The 25,819-nt window shown below is 41.7% G+C and overlaps 1 protein-coding gene across 2 annotated transcripts in view; it reads right to left on the reverse strand.

Moving 5' to 3' along the window:
* Positions 1-18,624, reverse strand: part of LOC122661813 (chaperone protein dnaJ 10) — an 81,595-nt gene extending 62,971 nt beyond the window's left edge. For both annotated transcript variants that reach the window (XM_043857327.1, XM_043857326.1), the window contains exon 1: positions 18,388-18,624. In XM_043857327.1, coding sequence (XP_043713262.1) covers positions 18,388-18,474 — 87 coding nt within the window. In that variant the 5' untranslated portion in view covers positions 18,475-18,624. The remainder of the gene's footprint in view (positions 1-18,387) is intronic.
* Positions 18,625-25,819: the final 7,195 nt, after the last annotated feature.

Here is a 25,819-nt window from a genome sequence, read left to right on the forward strand (position 1 = left end):
TGCCACTCATCCAGCTCAACATCATTATCTCCGCTACAATTAGCTTATCTATATGGGGCTTCTAAACAGCCCAAACTCCACGCCATACATCATAGCCAGTCTTATGACTGTCCTGTAAAATTTTCCTTTAAGCTTTAAAGGAATCCGTCGATCACATAACACTCCGGATGCACCTCGCCACTTCATCCATCCTACTTTAATCTTCTGTGAGACATCATCTTCTATATCACCTTCATAGAACTAAAACTCGCAAGATCTCAACAAGTTTCTCGGTTTTTCAAGACCTCGAGACTAGATCTTAGGCGATACGAAAAATTACCCCGACTCGAGCGAGATCTCGACCGAGATCTCAACCAAAACTCCTTTATATGAGTCGAGATCTCGGTGGTTTTGGTCATCTCGGTGGGGAATCATGGTATACAGACACCTATCTATGCAAACCTTGGTATACAACACTTATTTATGCCAGAAATCAGGACAGACACTTATTTATGCCTAATATCATTAAAGTAAATAGCCCCCTATTTGAATCCAATAAAAATAGTTAAAAAATTAAATTCCAAAAGGAAAAAAAAGTCAACCACAAAATTCAAGAATAAAAACTAGATTTTTGACGGTAGATGCAATTTTCAACTTTCTAATGCTGGGGTTTTTCCTCAAATCTAAAAATTCCATAAATCTTAATACGGTGAAACATTGCTAAAAACCAAAAGTATTCATTTGTTTTGATGTCCAAAAAACTATTTTCATTCACAGCTTTCCAACAAGTCCAAGATTACTCAAATCTGGTTTATATTGAAAGAAGTATGTACCGATCAACCTTAATTTGGCGTGCACGAATGCTGTCAAAATCGCTCCGAATGAAAATAGTTTTTTGGACATCAAACAAATGAATATTTTACCACACTTTTGGTTTTTAGCAATGTCTACCGTATTAAGATTTATGGAATTTATAGATTTAAGAAAAACCCCAGCATTAGAAAGTTGAAAATTGCATCTACCGCCAAAAATCCAGTTTTTATTCTTGAACTGGGGGGTTATTTTTTTTCCTTTTGGAATTTTATTTTTTAAGTATGTTGAAATATGTGGTTATAGGGGCAGAGAGGTCTTTATACTTGGTTTTATTTATGTTCTTTGGTATGTCGGTTTATATAAGGGTATATTTGTCCTTTTTTGTCTTTAGACTTGATTATAAATAAATTAGGAGCAGACCTGTGGCAGATTATTCTATTATGTCCGCAGGTCCTCTCCCTTCTTAGGATTTGCGTGCTTCACTTTCTCCTCTCTTCTCTCTCTCAATAATCTGGTCTGATTATACGGTTCTGGTTTTATAACATGGTATCAGAGCTCTTTTAATGAGATTGAAGTGCTGCCCACAATTCTCTTCTGATTTCCCTTTTTCGATTTCTTCTTGTGGTGTGCAGCCACCTATAGCTGCCCTTACTATGGCTTAAATCCACTCCTTTTGAAGATTAATGGAGTGATTTTTGTTACTATCTGCCTACTGTTGATGGCTGATGGGAGTTCTAAACCAACCACACTTGAAGACTGCTAGAATCGATGTCAGGATAAAACCCTGACAAATATTGATCTTCTCTGCGATTCAGGTCTTCTGCTATATTATTTTTGCTGCTTCTGGTGGTCATTTCAACCTGGTTTGACTGGTTTTGCTGCATAATCGAAAGCCTTCCTCTTCTTCCTAGAAACCCTGATATCAATTTTTTTGTATTCCTTGGCTCTGGCTCCTTCGGGTGTGGTCTTGTTGCTGTTTGGTGCTTCTTTTCGTTGCTGCAGATTATATATTTTTTAGTATCAGTTGTTGCTGGTTTTGTTTGCTGCTGTCTTCTTCCTTACTTCAGAATCGATTAATGCCCTGGGAGCTTGTTCTTATCGATTATTGAAGTATATCTACTAAGGCTGATTCGAAGACCCCCCATGACAATGTCAATGTTCAGATTACCTCCATATAGTTGAAGGCATAGTTGTCATGGTGCCGCCATGGCGTCCTGGCGCTGGAGAAGCATGCATGGCGACCTACGCCATGGCGTCCCTCTTCGATTTCTTCTTCCTGTCTCTCTTTCCCTCTTCGATTTCTTCTTTATTTCTTCTTTCCCTCTTCGATTTCTTCTTCCCCTCTTCGATTTCTTCTTTATTTCTTCTTTCCCTCTTCGATTTCTTCTTCCTGTCTCTCTGTCTCTGTTTTGCAACTAAGAAGTCGCCAGATCTGATTCCAGGAATTAAATACTCCTTGTTTAGTTGATTTCTGTGATGAGTTCTTGCTGGAATTGATAGAACATGATGTGTCGATGCTTCGTCTGAAGGTTTAGACTGGACCGAGAAGAGTTGAAGGAGTTATCTCCTTCGTACTGCACTGTTTTCCGTCCCAGGCTGAAGTCGTAAGGTTGAAGACAACCATAAATCCATAATCCGATCGTGGGTTATTACAAACCCTTATTTTTGCCTTTTTCCTAAAGTACCCTTCTCTTCTTTTATTCCCCTTTGTCCATACTTTACACATCCCTCCAAGTTTACCCTTAGTCATTAAATCAAAACCCTTTTATGCCCTTTCTTAGATTCTACTTAATTACAAGATTGCCATCTTTAAAACTTGAGAAACAATAGAAAAAAAATAAAACACGGCTTGAGTATACATCTAATAAAACATTAAAAATAGAGAAAATAAAAAATAAAACATGGTCGAAGTGCTCGCCATGGCAAGCGACATGTCGATATATCAACGTGACACCCCTCCACCGACTTGGATCGTCATGACACCGTGGCAACTATGGTTAAAGGGGAATTCCAACTACTTACTATGGGCGCAAGTTGTCCGTGTTTACATCATAGCTAAGGACAAGCTTAGCTACATTACCTCTCCTCCAGAAATTGATTCCAAGGATTATAGCACCTAGATGAAGGAGAAAGCTATTACCCTAATTTGGTTATGGAACAGCATGGAGCCGGATATTGCTACTAATGTCATCTTCCACACCACCGCAAAGGGAGTGTGGGATGACCTAAAGGAAACATAATCTCAAGAGAAGAGTATGACCCATATTTTCGACCTCTATGAGAAGTTGTTTCAGTTTCAGCAATCAGACAAATCTCTCCAAGAGTATTACAGTGCTTTTAAGGGCATGGTTGAAGAATTAATGTTTTTCGGCCCCTTACTACTGATATTGAGAAATTGAAGGCTCAAAGGAGTGAATTTTTTGTCTCCAAATTTCTGGTTGGATTGAATCCTAGTCTCAAAGCTGTAAAAGGGCATCTGCTTACTGGTGAATCTATCCCTACCTTGAATGATACCTTTTCTAGACTGCAGTGGATCGTCTCTCCTAGTTCCAAGCCTGAAACCAATCCCAAGGAGATTTCAGCTTTTACTACTACTCGAGGCCGTGGTAGCGGCAGTGGATCAGGGGGAGGACGTGGATTTGGTGGTCGTAATTCTAGTGGACAGCATACCGATAAGGCAGCCCGATTGTGTTATTATTGTGGGAAAACTAATCACGTTGTTGACACATGGAGGTCCAAGCATGGAAAACCTGAATGGGCTCAAAACTTGGCCAATCATGCAGCTCCTGAAGATGGTTCTGATTTTGTTGCACCTAGTGATACTAAGCCTGGTTCGGCCATGGGAGATTCATGGGTACCAACATCCATGATGAGATGCAACAACTCATGCGTCGTATAAAGAGTCTAGAGTCATCCACTTCTACTACTAGGGCATCCACCTCCGCTGCCACATTGGTTCATGTAGGTACACTTGCTGCTCTCTTTTCCACCACTTTCACACCCTGGATCATTGATTCAAGGGCTTCCGCTCACATGATTGGTAAGTCATCCATTATTAGTTCTATTTCATCTAACTCACACAACCCTCCTGTTATTGTGGCCAATGGTTCCTCTACACCTATTTCTGGACGTGGTACTGTTTGTTTTAATTCTAAGATTTCTCTTTCTTCTATCTTACATGTTCCACAATTTCCCTTACGTCTTCTTTCTGTTAGCCAACTTACTAAAAATCTGAATTGTTCGGTGACCTTCTCTCCTTCTTACTATATTTTTCAGGATCTTCACATGACGAAGACGATTGGTGGAGGGTGTGACAAAGATGGGCTGTATTTTTTGATTGGTGTTGCCTTGTCTGCTTCGGTTGCGGCTATTACTGTCGGTGGAGAGTCTCCTTTTCGATGGCATTGTAGGCTAGAACATTTATCTTTGTCTAGGTTAAAGATTATATTTCCCCAGTTTAAGGTTTTAAATAAATTAGAGCGTGAGGGCTACAAATTGGGTAAGCATCATCGTGCTACTTATCCCTCTCGTCCTATGCCCCATAGTACTTCCTTATTTTCTTGAGTACATTCAGATGTGTGGGGTCCTTGTCGTGCAAGCAATAAACATGGTTTTTGGTATTTTGTCACTTTTGTGGATGATTATTCTAGGACTACTTGGTTGTACCTTTTAAAGGATCGATCAGAATTTTTAAATGTGTTTCAAAATTTTGCACTGAAATAAAGACCCAATTTAATGCTTCTATTAAAAAATTTCGGTCTGATAATGCTTTGGAGTTTGTTCAAACTGAGATATCCTCTTTTTGTGTCACTAACGGAATGATTCATCAAACTAGTTGTTCCGATACTCCTCAACAAAATGGGGTAGCGGAACAAAAAAATAGGTTATATTTTGTGCAATGCAGTTCTTATTGCTTGTTTTTTTTAATAACCGAATGCCCGCGTCTGTCCTTGTTGACAAATCTCTTTTTTTTGTTTTGTTACCCGATGTCTCGAGTTTCAGCTGTTTTTGGGTGTGTTTCTTTTTGTTCAAAATCTCCATCTCCATGGTGATAAATTAGACCCTCAGTCAACCAAGTGTATCTTTTTGTGAGTGCAGATGTCACCTTCTTCTAAGGTACAGCCTAATTTTCTGATCACCCCACCGTGCCCAATGATCTATTAGCTGTGTTTGACCCTCCTCCTTTTCCCACCATTGTTCCTATGTCTACTCCTCCACTACAGGTGTACCGGCACAAGAGGCACATTGGGCAGCTCAATACAGATCAGACTGGCCCCTCTACATCGCTTCATGTACCTTCCTTAATCTCTGGTGGAGATCCAAGCTTACCTGCTCTTCCTGACTTACCAGCTAACCCGGATCCTGTTGACTTACCCATTGCCACTCGGAAATGTAAATGTTCATGTACTCAAAAATCTTTAATTGCCTATCCTATTAAGAAGTTTGTTTACTTATCACATCTCCCATCATGCCCTCATAGTCTTGCTACTTCCTTGTCCACTTATACCATTCCTCGCACTCACACTGAGGCTCTTACTATCCCTGCTTGGAAGAAAGCCATGGATGTGGAAATGGATGCCTTACTGACTCGACATACATGGGAGTTGGTAGATTTACCTCCTGGTATAGACCTAGTCAAGTGTCGGTGGGTGTACGCTATTAAGTATCATTCTGATGGATCTGTTAAGCGGCTGAAGTCCTACCTAGTTGCTAAGGGGTAAACCCAGACCCATGGTGTTGACTATTTTGAGACCTTCTCTCCTGTGGCTAGGTTGAATTCTGTTTGCCTCATTTTTTCTATGGCTGTGAATTTTGATTGGCCCTTGTACCAGTTGGACATCAAAAATGCTTTTCTTTATGGTGACTTACTCGAAGAGGTCTATATGGAGCAACCTCCTGGGTATGTTGCTCAGGGGGAGAATAGTAGACATGTGTTTAGGCTGCACAAGGCCATTTATGGGCTGAAACAGTCTTCCCAAGCATGGTTCAAGAAGTTTAGTTCCATTATGACTGGTTTTGGCTTTTCTCAGTGCTTCTCAGACCATTCTGTATTTGTTTGCGCCAAGGAGAGAAATTGGTTGTTCTTGTTGTTTATGTTGATGACATCATTGTGTCAGGAAATGATGAGAATGGAATCAAGGAGGTGAAAAATTACTTACAGCAACATTTTCAAACTAAAGATTTGGGCCAACTTCACTACTTCCTTGGGGTTGAGGTTATCAGAAGTAAAAAGAGAATCAGCCTGTCCCAAAGGAAATATGTGTTAGACCCCTGACCGAAACTGATATGCTTGCTGCAAAACCAGTAGATATTCCTATGGATCCTGATCACAAGTTTGGTTCTAATGATGGTGAGGGCCTTAAGGATGTTCATTCCTACAGAAGCTTAATCGGAAATTTGCTATATTTGACAGTCACTAGGCCAGATATTTCTTATGTTGTTCGGGTTCTCAGCCAGTTCATGCAATCCCCTTGTAAGTCTCATTGGGATGCAGCCATTCGAGTTCTTCGGCATTTAAAGGGGGCCCCTAGTAAGAGGCTGATTTATCGCCCAAGTAAACATATGGAGCTTGTTGCCTACTCTGGTGCAAATTGGGCAAGTTCGGCTAGTGACCGTCGATCTACTACAGGGTATTGTACGTTTGTTGGAGGAAATCTGGTTACGTGGCGAAGCAAGAAACAGACCACAGTTGCCAGATCCAGTGCTGAAGCAGAGTATAGAGCCATGGCCCATACCACTGCAGAGTTGATGTGGATTAGGTCTCTCCAACTTGAGATGGGGTTTCCAGTTTCAACTCCTATGAAGATGTTTTGTGACAACCAGACAGCCATCTATAGAGGTGGCTTGTCACTTTGTTCACAGCGCCGTCTTGAAGAAACTGGTTGAGAGACCATTTGTCTCTTCATCTGATCAGGTTGTTGATGTGTTCACAAAATCCTTATTTGTTCCTGGTTTTCGGTCTTGTTGTAACAAGCTGAGCATGGGTGATATATATGCTCCAACTTGAGAGGGAGTGTTGAAATATGTGGTTATAGGGGCAAAGAGGTCTTTATACTTGGTTTTATTTATGTTCTTTGGTATGTCGGTTTATGTAAGGGCATATTTGTCATTTTTTGTCTTTAGACTTGACTATAAATAAATTAGGAGCAGACCTGCGACAAATTATTCTATTCTGTCCGCAGGTCCTCTCCCTTCTTGAGATTTGCATGCTTCACTTTCTCCTCTCTTCTTCTTTCCCTTCTTCTTCTCTCTCTCAATACTCTGGTCTGATGATAAGGTTCTGGTTTTATAACAAACTATTTTTATTGAATTCAAATATGGGGTATTTGCTTATTTATGAATAATATCTTAAGTAAATGAAGATATTAGGCATAAATAAGTGTCTGTCCTAGTTTCCCACTAAATGAAACTCCTAATTGGACTTTAATTTTTCAAAATCTGATAGTATCATTGTGCTTAAATGGCCAAAAATAGGCTGAGTACCAAGTTTCAGCCCCAAAATAGGTCTAAAACCCGATGAAACAAGCCATCGAGTTGAAAAAAAAAAATTTACCCCAACTCGTCGGGCGAGATCTCGACCCAACTAGGAAATTTGATTGGTTAAAACCTGTACTCGAGACAAGTTTTAGTTCCTTGATCACACCTTCATTACTGATGATTGATCCTAGATACCTAAAATGGTGACTTTGCAAAATGGCCATTTCCTAAACTTTCACACCCTCATTATCTGTCCCGGAGTTGCTAAAGTTATATACCATATACTCCGTCTTCGTTCTACTTATCTTAAAACCTTCTGAGTCCAAGGTTGATCTCTATAACTCCAATTTGACATTAATTCAAGCTTTTGTCTCATCCACCAAAACAATGTCATCAGCAAAAAGCATGCACCAAGACACTTCTCCTTGGATATCTCTAGTTAACTCATCCATGATAATCACAAATAGATAAGGGCTTAAAGCTGATCCTTGATTAAACCCAACTGTAACTGGGAATTCACTACCTTGACCCCCCAGGATTATTACACTAGTCACCACTCCATCATACATATCTTTAATTATGTCCATATATTTACTTGAAACATTTCTCCACTTTAGCACATGCCAGATTAAATCTCTAGGAACTATGACATAAGATTTTCCTAAGTCAATAAAGACCATATGGAGAACTTTCTTGCTCTTTGTAAATCTTTCCACGAGTCTCCTAAGTAGGAAGATAGCTTATGTTGTGGATCTTCCTAGCATAAAAACAAATTGGTTCTCCAAAATAGTAGTCTCCTTTCTAAGGTGTGTTTCAATAACCCTTACCCATAATTTCATAGTATGACTCTTTAGTTTTATGCCTCTATAGTTCTTGCAATTTTGGATATTGCCTTTATTTTTGTTAATCGGGATCACAATGCTTTTCCTCCATTCATCTGCCATTATCTCAGTGCATATAATCTTATTAAACTTTGTTAACTAAGATAAGTCACAGATTCCTAAGCTCTTCCACAATTCTATGGGGACTCCATCTGGACCTGGGGCCTTGGCTATTTTCATCTTTTTTAGTGCTTCTTTTCCTTCAAAAACCTTAATTTTACATATATCCCTCCGACAACTAAAAATAAAAAATATCATTTATCAAAAAAAGGACACTAACATAAGGGGAAAACTAAACCAAAAATAAAGGTTGGAGACATTTCGTCATTGTTACCAACTCAGCTCCTTACCACATGGCAAATGGACAAAAGAGATCGCTCTTTATTGAATGAGGACCCCAGACCCATCTCACAGGCCAAATTATAGCCTGAAAAGTGAAAACAAGCACAAGAAGTGGTTAAAAGCGGGTTTGACGATGTCTGAAATTTCTCCACTTATACTCACTTTTAAGCCACTTCTACTACTTGTTTTTCCTGAAACTTGACCAGTGTGATGGGTGCGGAGTCCTCAATCACATGAACCACACTTTGTCTGCGTATTTTAGCACATGTCAAGTATGTGACCTCAACAAAATGCCATCAATTGGTCACATGAAACAAAAAAAATGACACAACAAAGCCAAGACCTACTTTAAAGTTCAAATTAATCAAAACATAACCACCAGCTAAAACCTCTAAAAATTCTACCAAATATTGAAGAGAGGCAAGCCGAGCACTAAAAATAGTTCAACTTCAAGAAACCAAACATGTAGAAACTGCCAAAATTCAGCAAGCTACACCACCCCCCCCCCCCACCCCCACGACAGACACACAACACAAAAAAAACACTCAAGTCAAACAAATTACCTCCCACCATGAGTAAATAAACACATCGCTAGGCCTCCTCCCTTCCCCAACCATATTGCTCAGCTTCCCCCCCCCCCCAAAAAAAAATAACTTTCTTTCCACTTGATAAACTCGAAAAGGGGGAAAATAGTCCTTGCATGCTACAGATAAGAACGCAAATCTGGTTGAAGATTCTCCCTTTTGTTGATGAATACATTGGTTGAAGAATTTTGGCAAACACATTAGCAAGACTAAGATATAAGAGGAAACTAAGAAAACCAAGGTTTCAAAGAGAGAATGGACCAAAGTTTGTTCAGTTAGAGTTTAAAACAGATGAAGTATGGTATTTGAATCAATTCACAAGATGAAAAGAGGGACTTAACACAAGATAGATTGGTCAGAAATCACAATAATCAGTAGGAAATTTGGTTTAAAAAAATAGAGAAACAGGATTAGAGAAGGATTTAACAAAGCACCACAAATAGAGGGAGCATTTTGCACAAAGAAGACATATGATTGGGTACAAATGATTTCTCACATGATTTGATGGGTTTCCTACCACTAGCAATCAGCAAGGAATAAAAGCATGACTATAGCCAATAGGGGTTAAGAATGGCGCTTGAACGATATTTCAGATAAAAGTTTCAATGGTTTCAACAAGAATCTGGAAGCGAAATCAAACATGTAGGATTTCAAATTTTCCTTCCAGAAAAATAGTAATATTTTACCCATGGAACAAGAACTCGTCAAAATCTCGGTGAGATCTCGCTAACAACTCACTATTTTGGAAAGGTAAGAGAAGAGAATTACATTATCTGGCCAAGATCTCAGTAGAGATCTCGATACACTTAAACAAAACCCAGGTATAAAAAAGTACAGATCTCGACCAAGACCAGTCGAGATCTCGCTACTCTCGCTGGTCTAAGCGGAGAACCCCCAGAAAACATCATTTGCATGGTTTTGATCCCATTTTCGACGGAAAAATCGTTGGGATACGCATTACATAGGTGAGAGTCAATTTACTCATGCCACACAGGATCAAGACCATGGTGCCCCCACTACGTGCAAGAGATGCCCGCGTCACAGATAGTCAGAAGCTCAAGATGAGGACATGAGTATGAAGACCATGCTTGAAAATTTCGAAAGCATGAGTATAGATACTACCAATGAGTGTCAGTCATGGCATGCATCTCAGCCTCAGTTTGACTATGATACCCCCGACCCAACCCTTAGCCCCACCCATCTTACCACCTTCAAACCCGCTACTCCAAACCGACCGAACCGCTTCTCTTCCCTTGCTGAACCAGTCCTTGGCCCCCTCCCCTCCCTCACTGTTTCCGCCCCGGTCCCTCTTTCTTCCTCTTTGAATATTCCTATACCCCCCTCTCCTTTGGTTTGCTTCCCCCCCCTCAAAGAGTATCGCCTTCGGCCCCGTAGCGTCCCTCTGGGCTCTCGCATTAGTTCCTCCTCGGGTTGGTTGCCTACTCCCCCTCTTCGCTTATGATTCCTTGGACCATTTGGAATGTTCGTGGCCTTAATGCCCCAGCCAAACAAGCTGATATTCGTTCCTGCCTCAAATCTTCAAAGTCCCCCCTTTGCTGCCTCCTTGAAACCAAGGTTCTTGAGCCCAACTCAACCCGTATCGCCTGTTCCTTAGCCCCCTCTTGGTCCTTCCTCTCCAACTATTCCCACTCTCCAAACAGCCGCATATGGATTCTTTAGGATCCCTCTAAATTCCATATTTCGGTTTCCTCCTCTTCCGAATTCCTTCACCTTAGCATCTCTAACCACCTTGACAATCACCTCTTCTTTTTCACCATGGTTTACGCCTTGAATCGCCATCCTGATCGGCTCCCCTTCTGGGACGACATCCAATCCTATTCCTCGTCCATGCGATCCTCTCCATGGGGCATTGGAGGAGACTTCAATGTCGTCCGATATAGTCATGAAAAATTGAGTGGTTCCCCCATCGACCACCAAGCTGTTAATGCCTTCAATTCCTGCCTCGAAGACTCCATGCTTAACGACCTCAAATAGTCGGGTGCTGATCTTTCATGGCACAATAGACGCTCAGGCCCCAATAGAGTTGCCTGCAAGCTCGATCGAGTCCTCATCAACGAACCTCAGCTCTCCTCCCTTCCATCCTCCTATGCCTTCTTTGACCTCCCTGGCCTTTGAAACCACTCCCCCATTGCTCTTTTTGTCCTCCCCTTCTTATCCTTCGGCCCCAACCCCTTCAAATTTTTTGATAAGTGGACCTACCAATAAGATTTTCTCCCTGTTGTTCAAGTCGCTTGGGACATTCCTGTCCAGTCCTTCTCTTTCCCCCTCCTCGCCTTCTCTAAAACCCCAAAAATGTCAAATTGGCCCTCAAATCTTGGAACTCCTCCACCTTTGGTAACATCTCTTCCCGTGTCTCCTCTTGTCGGGAAACCCTTTCCTCCATCCAATCTCGTCTCCAATCAAACCCTTTCAATTCCTCCCTCGCGGAGGAAGAGAACCTTGCTGCCTCTGAGCTTTCCTCCTCGCCCTCCCAAGAAGAAAGTTTCCTTAAACAAAAATCCCGTATCAAATGGCTTAAACTTGGCGACTCCAACACCGCCTTCTTTCACCGTTCCCTTAAAGCCCGCTCCAACTCCAATTTCATCCTCTCTTTTACCTTCTTTGATGGCTTGGTTCTTTCCTCTGTGGATGCCATCAAATCCGAAGCTGCGGCCTACTTCACTAATATTTTTTGCCCCCCGTCTTCCCCCCAAACCCCCATTCCTGAGGACCTCATCAACAAATTCATCCCTGCCCATCTTCTCAACTCCCTCCACTCCATCCCCTACGACTCCGAGATTATCTTTGTTGTTCGCTCCTACAAGGCTAGCAAAACTCTTGGCCCCGATGGGTTCAGCATAGGTTTCTACTCCGCTTGCTGGGACATCATCGGTGTCGAGCTAACCAGTGCCATCAAGAGATTCTTCTTCAATCCTCACCAAATCCAAAGTAACAATCATACCTTTCTTTGCCTCATCCCCAAGACTTCTGGAGCCTCATCCATGGGTGACTTCAGACCCATCTCCCTCTGTAATCTCCTTTACAAGTTCATTACCAAAATCCTTGCCAACCGTCTCCATCTTGTCATTGATTCCCTTGTCAATACCAACCAATCCGCCTTTATCTCTGGGCGTAGCATCTCTGATAACATCATCCTCTGTCAGGAAATCGTCCGAGGTTTTGACCACAAATCTCACTCCCCGTCTGCCCTCTTGAAAATCGATATCCACAAAGCTTTCGACTCCATCAGCTAGGATTTCATCTCCCAAGTTCCCCTCAAAATGTCTTTCCTCCCATCTTTGTTAACTGGATCCGCTCTTGTATCTCCACTCCCCTCTTCTCCGTCCTTCTAAATAGCAACCCGGCTGGTTACTTTCTCTCCTATGTTGGTATTCGTCAAGGTTGTCCCCTGTCCCCTTTCCTTTTTTGCCTCTCTCTAGAGGTTTTCTCCCGTAGTATCCAATCCAAAACCGACCTCCATCTCATCTCCCCCATCCCCAAGTGTAAGCCCACACATTGGACCCACCTTGCCTTCGCCGACGATCTCATGATCTTCTTCAAGGCGGACCCGTTTTCCATTGAGTCCATTATGTCCTCCCTTCACCTTTTTCAGGGCCTTTCTGGCCTCTGCATCAACCTCCTCAAGTCCCACATCTTCCTCGCTAGTGTGCCAGACACCACCAAAGCGACCCTCTCCTCTCTCACTGGCTTTGTTACCCTTGGCACCTTACCTGTCTGATACCTTGGCCTTCGCCTTATCCTTACTAGACTTTTAGCCCACCAGTGCTCTCCCATTTTAGATCTCCTTCGCAAGAGGTTGCAGCTATAGAAAGCCAAGCTTCTCTCCTATGCAGGTCGCCTTGAGCTCATCAGATCAGTGCTTCAATTTTGTTACATCTATTGGAGTGGCATTTTTTTCCTTCCCAAGGCTACCATCAAGGCAACGGAATCTATTATGTGTGTTGTCCTCTAGAAAGGAGTGGATTCAGCTAGATTTCTCCACCCCAAGAGTTGGTCTTCCCTTTGCCTACCTAAATCTGAAGGAGGTCTTGGTCTTAGAAGGATAAAAGATGTCAACATTACTGGTTCTATCAAGCTTATATGGAAGCTCCTCACCAACAAAACCAGCATCTGGTCTTCTTGGGTGTATGCTAGGCCTCACCGTAGAGACTCCATTTGGACTGTTAGCTCAGTGGCAAACTCCTCTTGGGTTTGGCGCAGAATTCTTCAAGTGAGATGCATAGCCATGGAAGCCATCTCTTGCAAGATCGATGATGGCCTCTCTACCTCTCTTTGGCTGGATAAATGGCACCCTTCTCGTATCCTCTCTTCAGTTGTGAGTCCCCGTGACATTTACTCCTTCAGGTTGGACAGATCTTCCTTAGTTGCCTCCATCATCAGCAAAGGCTCTTGGTCCCCCCCCCCCCCATTCTCCCCCCTCCCCTTGCGGACCTATGGAACTCCCTACCCCCTATCCCCCCGTTCACCGAGGTAGAGGCAACACCATCCTGTGGCTCCCTTCCCCCTCCGGCAGATTCAGTTCCCACTCTGCATGGAATATGGTTAGACATAGAGGGACCCGCTGTCCTTGGCACAAAGTAGTCTGGTTCAAAGGGCATATCCCTCGCCACAGTCTCACCTCTTGGCACCCCTTGCAAATTGCCTTCCTACTTAGGCCTTCCTTATTCATCACCACATGCAAGTCTCCCCCAACTGCTGCCTTTGTTGGAATGGGCTTGAAGATGCAGATCACCTGTTCTTCTCTTGCCCCTTTGCTTCTTCCATTTGGACTCGTGTACTTTGTCATTGCTGGCCAGGTCGACGAAGTCCCTTTCCTCTTCACAGGGAATGGGTTTGGATTGATATGACATTCAGAGGAAACTCGATTTGTGATTTGGTTGGCAAGATTGCCTTTTGTGCCGCTATCTCCCACATTTGGATGGAACGTAACCTTAGAAGATGGACGTCCAACTCTCGCTCTCTCGACAAGATTTGGAATGCCATCTCCTTTGATGTTTCATCTAAAGTTAGTTCCCTTCCCCTCGCTGCTGTTAAGGATACCCCAAGGAACAGGCTCATTGTTGTGTCCCGGGGTCTTCCTCTCTCCTTTTTGCAGCCTAGCTAGCTTTTAGTTTTGGTTTGTTTGCCCTAGGGCTTGTATATTCCTTCTCTTTTCTTCATAATTTAATTTTCATTAATCCAAAGAAAAAAAAGTTGTTTTACATTATTTGTATGCTTTGATTGCTTTCTATTCCTAAATTATGTGTAGAATAGGGCCTATTAGTACGTCGTAGCCTACCAAACAAGAGTCCGAAGCAAAACTCTTATTTGGATTTTGATTTTGGATAATCTGATAGTGTCATTATGTTTAAATGGCCCAAAATAGGCTGTATACAAAGTTTCATGACCAAACTAGGTCAAAAACACCGAAACCATCAACCGAGTTCCCAAAAAAAAATAATGCACCAACTTGCTGATATCTCGATGAGATCTCGGTCCAACTCGGTTTTTTGGCTGGGTGAAACTAGTACCAAAACCGAGTTCTCAACCCATGATTTTGCTACATTTTGATAATCAGAATTTGAAACAATGTATGCTTGGGCAAATTCAGATTTCTCACGTGATTTGAATGGGTTTCCTACCACTAGCACAGCAAGGAAAATAGAGTAAGCATGAGTAGACAATGGGGGTTAAGAATGGCACTTGAACGAGATTTCAGATAATCATTTCACTGGTTTCAACCAGAATATGGAAGCGAAATCAAGTATGAAGGATTTCAACTTCTCCTTCCAGAAAAATAAAAATATTTTTGCCAAATTTTGATTGTCAGAAATTGAAATCATGCCTCATATACAGTTCCTCCTCCAAGACACCATGTACAAAGTAATTCTTTGGGGGGGGGAAATGGAACAATGGCCAATCAAGATTGGCAGCCACAAGAAACACCTCATCGAATCAATCTTCCCACTTGGTGCAAAGGTCTTTTTATAATCAAAAGCATACATCTGAATGAAGCTTTTTCACTGTGAAGAACCAGCAACAGGTTTTGAGAAAATTTTGAATCCATTACCTAGTTCACCCGCTCCATCTGAGACTGGCAGGATTTGGAGGGGAAGCAAACATGCCTTTCGGGTCCCGATTGGAACCCCCAAGTCCGAGGAGATGTCAGCTCCACTTCGGCTTAAGCTATCTATAAAACATGCTTCTCTCAACTTACTTATGCCGGTCGCCTTGAGCTTATCCGATCTGTTCTCCAGTCTTCCTATATTTATTGGTTAGGTATTTTTGGGCTGCCTCAGTCTATCATAGCAAAGATTGAACCCCTCATTTGTGCTTTCCTCTGGAAGGATAGTGATGCTTCTAGATTCCTTCATCCTGTCAGTTGGCCACTGTTTGCCTCCCAAAAGATGAGGGGGGTCTGGGTTTGAGAAGAATTAAAGATGTCAACCAGGCGGGTATTCTGAAATTAATCTGGAAGTTTGCAGTGTTCACATGTCACCTCTGTTCAGATTCCATTTGGACTGCCCCTATTACCTCCGATGCACCCTCAGTGTGGAGGAATATCTTGCAGCTCAGGCCCATTGCTCTTGAGGTGATCAAATCCTTGTTTGATGATTGTTCCTCTATCAGATTTTGGCTTGATAATTGGCACTCTCATGATGTTCTCATCCATTCGGTTGGTGCTAGAGTCCTTTACAGTGCTGGTTTTGACAGGATGCAGTTCTAACGTAAAGCTAGGTATGACTTAACATGACCCCAAATAGGATCACAAATACAACCCCAAACAGCCATTGTTTCCCAGACTTGCTAACAGTATATAAACTTGGTCTAAAGAGCAAGTAACAGTAGATTAAAATAGTCCTTGCAACCTAATAAAGGTGGTAATAACCCCACCTTAAAGGAATCAATAACAGCAACCTAATGCAGCCTCTTGCATGGCAGAAATAGTGCCCCAAAACCTGGGAATGAACTCCCCCTAATAAACCCAGCAACAGTGAATAAAAAAGGGAAAATATTACCATCGAACAGCCGCGGTATGTGGAATACACTCTTAAAATCTCAGGTCAAGTTAATGGCTAGATGCTGAGATATCACAGTGATATGAAAATAGAAGGTTGGTTACAGTTAGAATGTATTATGCTGCAGATCTATCCAACCGTCAGTTCTACTTGAAATCAGCTGCGAAAGAAGAATTGCATATATGTACTCAAGCCTCCAAATATCACCAACAGTTGATGGATGGATACTCAGATCTGTGAAGTCGATGTGACAGCAGAACCCTTGAAGAAAATCAGAACCGCAGGTGCTTGGATATGTCCTATGATCGTCAACCAAGGCAGCAGCAACTGATCACACTTGATGGATCGACAGTGATAATCAGCACCTTCCAAGGGGTGCTCGATTGGGTCTCAGATGGCCAAACAAGTCAAACACAGAATAAAGGAGAAACAAGTATCGATTGGAGAAGAAGGGGAAGGGATGTGGCTATCTCAGCCAAGGCTATCACACCAAAAAGGCAATGGCTCATACACATATATAAGGCTGCTGAAATACAAATTTAGAAAGTAATGAAAAAGGAAACTACAAGAAGCCTCTTACAAGACAATATTGAGGCTTGTTACCAAAGTAAACTGCTGTCAAAACAAAAGTCTTAGCTAAGTAACCAAAGTTTGAAACTAAAATTGGAAACAAAAAACAAAAGATAGCTAGTAGCCCAAGCTATTCTATCCCCCATGATTTGGCTTTGGGTGAGCCAACAACACCAAACCCACATGGGTTGGCCCTATGGCCCATGGACTGGTCCATATTATTTGGTTGATGGACCCAGCCCCTTTTGATTCTTGAGGCTATAATTCAAGCCCATGAATTGATCTACATCAACTTCATTGCAGATTTTGACAATTTGATGATTGCCCCCCCTCCCACCTTCCCCTCCTTGGCTGCCATTTGGAATCCCCTGCCAAGTATCCCTAGGAGGCCGGAGGTAGTGGTGATATAGTGACTTGGTCTGCTTCACCGTCGGGTCTTTTCTCTTCCAAGTCTGCTTGGGATCTCATCAGGGCTCATGGGTTTGTGAAGCCTTGGCGCAAACTGGTCTGGTTCAAGAGGCACATCCCACGTCATAACTTCACTGTTTGGAGGGTGTTCACTCGCTGCCTCCCTACTCGAGCTTTCCTCCTCCAGCAACAGATTACAATCCCCCCCAGTGCTGCCTTTTTTTGGAATGCCAGGTAAAGATATGGATCATCTATTCTTTGATTGCCCATTCTCTTCCAAAGTTTGGTTTGGTCTTCTGGCCAAATGCTGGCCTTGTAGAATATGGATCTTGCCCTTCAAAAGAGAATGGATTTTGGTGGGTATGACCTTTGCGGAACTTCTGTGACATGGTAGTGAAGCTCGCTTTTGAAGCTGCCAATCATCATATCTGGTTTGAGCGCAATCATCGGAGATGGTCCTCTAAGTCTAGGTCCTTTCAGCAGATTGGGGACTCCATTATATTTGATGTTAAAGATAAGTTAGCTATTGTCCTTGTTTGTTGTGCAGACACCCCTAGAAATAGGTTGGTTATTGATGGTTGGGGTCTTCCCCCCCCCCCCCTTCTTTGTTAGTCTCTAGCCTCCTTCCCCCTCCCTTGTAAGGCAGGGTCTTGTAAGTTGTATTGCTACCCCCCCCCCCCTTTTTCTCGAAGCACCCTGTATTTTTCTTTTCTTTGGTAATAAATTCATTTATTCACCCCAAAAATAAATTCAGGACCAATTGCCTGAGTTCTTCTCGGCTTGAAAAATAGCAACTCTTTGTAATGGAGGGGGCTCTAGGCTACTTTTGCTAGCATCGCTATTACCACCTCGCAAAAAGATGGAAGAAGTAGGGAACATTTTGGAGAGGGTGGCTTGGTGGATGAACCTACAGGCATGAAGTAGGATAACCCAACTAATCCTAAAGCTATACGAGTTCCCTACATAGAGACAGAGGCAATACCCTACTGCCAGACCCAAAGCCCTATAGATTCCCTTGCACAACCCAACCACCCCAGTATTTGTTAACCTGTGACTATTTTCCAATCCACACACACCCCGAGAACAAGAATTGACGGTGACACAGATGAATTCTCGAGCACTAAGCTCTACAAATTTCTAATTCCCGGAACCAACTGTTCCTTCCTTGGGTCGGGGAAATTGTAGAAATCGGATCTCGATCAAAGGATATAATATGCGAGTGAGAGTAGTCGGTCCCCCCCCCCCCCCAATGAAAGATGAATATTTGAATCCATGGAGAGGAGGATTTGATCATAAATATAACATACTTAATACCTTGATGTAGTAAGCTTTCTTGATCTCCGCCTCTGTAGCTGTAGGGCTGACGCCCAAGACGTCGTAGTATTCCGTTTCTTTCACCATCCTGAGAGGCACTGCTAAGATCGGAAGCTGGTGCTCCGGTCAACGCAACGATGGTCCTGGGACTATCTACGGAAACAGGAAATGAGGAATACCTCCTCTTCTCGTCTGTACTGTTACCCGAAGGGAGGGTGGGAAAGAAGTGATGAAAACTTGTGCTCAAGAACGACACCGGTGCTTCTTCGAAAGTCGGGTAAAGGGAGGAGAGGGGGGGAGGAGAGAGAAAAGCAAGAGTACGCAAGGGAATCGAGGGAGAACCGCGTTGGATTTAATAAGTGCATCACCCACCACCTTAGCCACTGCTTGGTCTGACCGTCTGTGACTCTTGAGCATTCTCTTGTAAGTTTTGTAAATCCAAAAAGTCAAAAGAGAGCCCCCCGCCCCGGAGATGACCGCGAGAAAAATAATCTAGCACTCTCTTTGTTTGGATGCTGAGAAAATTAAAAAAAAAAAATGGCCTGATTTGGTATGATTTCTATTCTGTAAATTGTTTCATTTTATTCATTTTTTACTTTTTTTTGGGTAAAGTTTTTGTACCATATAAAAATAAAAAATAGTTGAAATATAAATTCTGAAATAGCTGAGGAGTTGTTTTAATTTTAAAATTATAATTGATTTCACTCATGCCACATGTTGATAGACAAAGTATTAATTTCATGTTAAAAATAAAACATCACCCTTCTTCTTCTCCTAATGGTCTCACACTCTAACCACCACTCCTGCCACCACCATCACCCACCCATCTCAACCCCGGCCCAATCTTGGCTCTGCCTTCAGCTCCACCCCTGCCACGACCACCTTCTCCCAAAGAAATATAAGGAATTTATTCTCAAAAATTGAACTACCAAATAAATTTCTTATTCTTAAAATATTTCAAATTGACTCAACCGAAACAATTTCTATTACTCGAACAAAAAGTTATTTGTTGACTATTTCGTTAAATCAATCTAACATTGAAATTGAAATCATGACAAATTTTGTCATTTGAGGAGAGAGGTAGACACATAAATCAATCATTACATCATAATGGGTTTTTTTCTTGTTACGTTTTTTATTTCCTTTTCTTGGCATTCAAACATGGCAGAAATTTCATGATTCAATAAACCCTACGACTCCTATTCACATGTAAAGTTTCAATCTAATCAAAATTTGCAAATTGGCAAACTAGAAATCTGAAGACTGCTAAGATGCATAAGGTGTCCTATGCCTATCTCACAGCAGTAATCGATTGAATAAGACTTTACATTTTATTTTAGCATGTAGCTGATCCACATCATTCTTTGAATATCTAACTATAAGAATAGTTGTATCATTCATTCATGTGACAAAAATGAAACATGGGCAAAAGAATGCTAACTGGTCATGTAGCCCTTGCACCAATGTTGTCACACCCCGAAACCACCCCTGGGAGGATCCGATGGTTGACCCGAATACCTGAAACATTTAAAATATCTCCAGGATCCTGATGCAGTATATACATGTCACAAACAAAACAATATTAAAATACGAAAAGTTTTGTAGACCAGAGTACGCTAAAAGTTAGTATTTACTTATAAGTTCCAGTTACATTGGCTTCTTACCATTTCCCACATTCAGTTACAACATATAAACATTTCCCAAAAGAAAAACCTAGCTACTATTTACAATGGATATTCATCCCATCAAAAGAACGTAAAGAAATATAAAAAAATAGAAAGTAAGGTCCCCGTCATCAATCCCTATTCTCCAGGGATACCCTATCACTCGCGTGATAGGGGTCACACCCCCCTGGGTCCACACCAACATGCTCACAATGATCATCAACCTTCGCCTCGAAGTAATCCTCCTCGCCACCATAACATCCACCTGCAAGATCATCTAAAATAAAAGATTACACGGGATAAGCTCCACTGAGCCCAACAAGTGAAGATAAACCACACACAAGATCCTATATGCATGGATTCAATTTTAAATATTAATTTCACCTAATAACAATGCCTAAGTCTCTAAGTTTATACTACAGTAACAACTAGATAATCATTCGCGTATTCTCCCGCTCCTTAATGCACAGAATCTCTAACTATTACCTTGGGAGCCCGCACCGGTAGTGGCATTGTATACCGACCCGTGGGCAGACCCCAATAATCATAGCCTGAGCCCCATCCCAGATTATCACCTCACTCCTTAGACGATAGGGAGCTATAATCACCCAACACCTGAACCCCTGCTGGTAAGGGTTGTAGCACCATGGAGTGACATTTCAAGCCTTATGCAGACTAAATGGCATAGTACGAGGCGTACAATGCTCCTGCATCCCATACTACGACATACATCTAAACTAACATAACAATATTCACGTTTCCAATACACCGCACCAAGACATCAACAACCATCCAAGTCTCACAACTCATATTTCATAACATGAATAAACCAAATAAATAGTTTCTAACAATGCATGTAATAAAATTCACACATGTGCATCATACCTATTAAAAACAACTAATGCAATAAACATTTCCAAAATAAATCAGTGTCTATCCCCACTCACCTTGTTGTATTTGTGATCGCAAAGTTTGAAATTGTTCTTGAGTCGATTGTTAGTAGGTCTCAACAATCAAACGATCCTATGCTATGATTGATAGACCAAACACACGTGTCAACACTTGTGAAAATGAAGGTGGGACCCTAGGGTGGCCTTAGGGTTAGGCTAGACTAGGTCTAGGAGTCAAATCAGACTTAACAGCAACTCTGGTCAATGGGTGCAGTCGACCAGAGGGATCATCCAAAGTGATACAATACTTAGGCTAATAAATTTGATTGTACTTAAGCTTATAAATTTGACTGTGGTCGCATTCTTTGGTCAATGTGAGTAGTCAACCAGAGGCATCGACCAGAGATTTTGCAGCATGTTTTTAAAGACGAAAACAAGGATTTTTGGGAGGGTTTTGGCTTGGATTTCATCGATTGGCTCAATGATTGATGTTTACTTGTCCTAATCCATAAATTGGAACCCTAATTTGATCAATGAAGTGGGTAATTGGTGAATTCAAGATGAGTACAACCATGCATGCATAGAAATCTAACTGTATCATGCCAAATCATGCATGCACAGGTTTAAATGATTCAAACCCAACTTAAAACATAATTTGTGCTAAATTGTTGGTCTAGAAAAAATTACAATAAGGATTTGGGATGGGATTTGAGCATGCATGCAAGAATTGCGTTTCCAATTACCCCAAAGCATACAAATTATATATATACACATGACAAATGATCAACCCATGATTTAATTTCACAAATTTGACTAACTCTAAGTCTAGAAACAAGTTAGAAGAAGGGGATGGACTAGGACTTAAAGGCTGCCTTGAAATTTGGAAGCAATTGGATGAAACTCCAACGTGTGTCTCACTAATCACTAAAAAATTAGGATTTTGAGGATGGAATTAACAAGGGTTTGCTAAGAGAATCATGATTAAGGAAGAGGGAGATAGAGATGAGGTCCTTACCTCAAAACAGAATTTGGAATCCCAAGTACTCTTCCTCCTGCTCCCTTTTCTTCACTCTTCTTCTCCTTCTCTGCTTTCCTTCTCCTCACTTTCTTCCAACGATTGTAACAATATTAGAAATGGGTTTTAGAGATTTAAAGGGTTTATATAGGAGTGGGGTATAAGGGTTTGTTTGGTTAAGGTCCAATAGCTCAAAACTGATTATTTATCTGAATTTATGTTCATGGATTAATATGTGTGCCACACCCCTATCCCGATAAGGGATAAAATACAATAAAAGACGTGACTAGGACGATGCACGTCATCCCAAAGAGCTATATGGATCATAGACACAATGTCCCAATCCACAGTCATAAACCATTATTAAAATACAATAATATCAGAAAGCAAAAGACAAGGGAATATTACATTCCAACATAAGATCAGAGTTTGCAGAAGCGTAAATTAAATAAGTAAAAGCTGTTTACCGACTAAGTGATAATAAGTACTGTAGTTAACACACTTCTCCATAGCCATCAAGTAACAACAAAATGGTATAACATAAATGTTTATACAAGGCACAAGGCCCGAAAATACAAAGAGAAGGGAACAAGTCCCAAAACAACACGGCCTGAAGGCACAATCGTCACAAGGACATCCATCATCGTGCTCCTCTATCACGGCACCTGGGTCTTCAGCACCAATAGTAACATAGCCCGAGGACTGGACCACGAGACTCACAAGGTAACCATCTGCAACAAAATATAAAAGAGTGTGCACAAAGGGGGTTAGCTCCACTAAGCCAGTGAGGGGGATGGGGATGCACATACAAGCAATTCACATATAGTCCATGATGCGTGTAATTATTATCCATTTTCCATCTAACACACAATCTAAGTCCAAGGTATATGCTACTATAACAACTCGAGAAACACTGTGGGTCACTTAACCTATCACCATAGGGTAACCTCAATTGTTACTAAGGGACCCGCATCGGTCGAAGCCCCGGTACCATCCAGAGGTAGACCCTGATAGCCATTACAACCCCTTGTTCTGGTCTCTCTCACTCTGCACATACGGCAGGTGCTCTGGTTACCCAACACCTAAACCCCTGTTGGTAAGGATCGTAGCGTAGGATACGAAACCTAACCGCAGATATACTATATGCAAGTCCTATCATCTCGAGAGGTATTCCGGGTGAATCAACGTCCCATCTCATCTAGCACCCGAGTAGCAACACGGCACAACTCATACAGATCATCATGGTATACAAAGATGAAGAATAATTTGAACATCATCATATCATTTCATAATAAAAATGAATAATACAATTATGCAACATGTTCACTAATGATGCAAGTAGCATAAGAAACCTATGCTTATATGAAATACCTTTCACAACATCACCACATCAATTCATAATCAAGATAAGTAATGCAATTATACAATATGTTCAGTGATGATGCAAGTAAAAGAATAAACATATGCTTAGTATAAACAAACTTAAACAATCACCTAAAACCCACTCATCGATTACTTGAATTACGACTTGAATAAGCGTAACAATTTCTGCTCAAAACCACTCCCTTGCATGTGTGTTGGTGCCTAAGAAAGTGTGTAAGAGTGTGAGAGGGTAGGGAAGGTCTCATAGAGAAGCCCCCACAAATTACATAAGTTATAAGCTTTTAGAACAACATCGGATGCAGCCAGAGCCTTACATCCGATCCGTCCTGCGAGCTCAGGCCTCATAGGATTTAACATCGGATGCACGTAGAGCTTTATCTGATGCAGCTCATGCGCGATTTTAAGGTCATTAACAACCCATATTTGCCCCATTTGGTTCTTTAAGTTCCAAAGGGCTAGGGAAGGGGTGTCCTAGGATCGATTAAGGTCTTAAAACTACCCATCATCAAAAGATTGAGGGATTTAAAGGATCAAATACTAAAAATCCAGATTTTGGGTCTCCCTTGGTAGTTAAAGCTCTAGGGTTAAAGAGATTCAGCTGGAGGTCTTAATAAAGGTTCTAATAGGACTGAATCGCATTAATGGAGTCCCAAAGACACAGCTTAGGCTAAACCATTTGGTTCCAAGAGGAACCCCAAACTCAAGACCGAATCTAAGTCAGCCATCCAAGCTCAAAATGAAAAAGAGAAAAGAAAAGGGAGAGAGGCAAGAGTGTTATTGGCCTATCTGATTTGAGGTACACAAAAGGTCCCCCTTGTAGATCCAAGCTCATGCAACCGATCCCCTCGTCTTCTCCTTCTCCTTCTCCTTCTCTTTCTTCTCCTCCTTGCTGTCTTTCTCTCCTCACAACTCTCTCTTCACTTGCACGGACTGGGTTGGTTAGGAAATTAGAAATGACTAGTTCCTAGCCATAGGTACCCTATTTATGAAAATATCCTACTAGGGATTGTTTGGTTAGGGCCTCTTAGATCTATACCTAGGGTTCGTTTGGGTAGGGTCCTTTAATTGTCTTCTAAAGGCATGTTTGGGTGAGGTCTTTTAATTGCCCAAAATACACTAACTTTAAAAACATGACTTGGGCCCTATAGACCCACACAAGAGGTCACCAAAATAAATGGGAGGCCAGGATAAGAGTCAACCATGACAGGGCACTAACAGAACCCTTGACACAGGGCATGTGGACCCCACATAAGCTCTTACTCAAAACAGCCATGACAACAACATCGGATGCAAGATCTGATGCAAATAGGACCCTGCATTCGATCCAACAAAAAGGACAAGTTAAGCATAAAAAAGGTTCAGGCTTGGGCCTGTACATCAAGGACTTTGAGAGGAAGGAAACATGCAATAAAATAGATTTAGTAACTTATCCCTTGACCATCATGGTGAAAAGCTCACCGACAAACAAGGCAGCAGAATCTACACACCACGAGGATAAAAAATAATATACTATTAAGAAATCGGGTGCGGGTATAGCAATATGGGTAACATGAACCAGCATTATTGGGGAAACACTTCTACCAAGTACTTGGGACGCAACAGCGAGATCCCTGACCCGAGACATTGGGCCTTGCACTCCTGAGATAGAGACTTGCTATGACAGCAACTCTGGTCGATGGGTGCAGTCGACCAGTGTGCGGTTTCCTTGCTGTTTTAATGTCGAGACACCTCGAGTATCGGTGTTTTTGCATTCTATCATACTCTCATCGAAATTCTCAAGTTCAAGACATTAAATTTGTGGGTTGGGTTTGTCAGCTAGTGGAACTTACCGTGGTCCGAACATCAGGTGGTGGGTCTTGCAACTACACGGGGAAGTATCCGTCATTTTGCCAGCATGTGAAGTGTTGACACAAAGGTTCCTTCTTCCCCTTTGAACACCCAACCAACCTTCCATAATGTACAAGAAGCTACGTTTTTGGGTTTTGGAGCTACAATTGGATTCGGGTTAGGGTTAGGATCCGGGTTGAAATTGAACCAAACTGTAACAAGTGTCGGGGCCAATAATAGTGCACACATAAGCATTGGTTTTGATGGGGTTTACGATTTTACTAGGGGTTGAGCGGTCCTTTTTGCGTACTCCTGTGTCTGAGCGCAGGAACTACGTGACCAATTAGCATTCTTTTTTTTATGAAACATAATCTTGATATTCATTTGCAAATGGATCTCTTAGACGAAATATTATTGGGGGAAATGGTTTCTATAAGTGTCGATCGCTCGAACCTCAAACTTTATCTAGTTTCCATGTAGACAATGGTCTCACTTTGCTTTGAATTTCAGGTTGTAAGAATTCCTTCATAGAATTAAAAATATGAACAACAGCTCTATAATCATTCCACAGAAGTATTACAAGGAACATCAACAAAATCGGTTTGAAAATATACAACGGTAAAATCATTAGTCTTCTTTTCAAATCGAGCTTT

Source organism: Telopea speciosissima, chromosome 5 (genome assembly GCF_018873765.1).
Source record: "Telopea speciosissima isolate NSW1024214 ecotype Mountain lineage chromosome 5, Tspe_v1, whole genome shotgun sequence".
Taxonomy (NCBI): domain Eukaryota; kingdom Viridiplantae; phylum Streptophyta; class Magnoliopsida; order Proteales; family Proteaceae; genus Telopea; species Telopea speciosissima.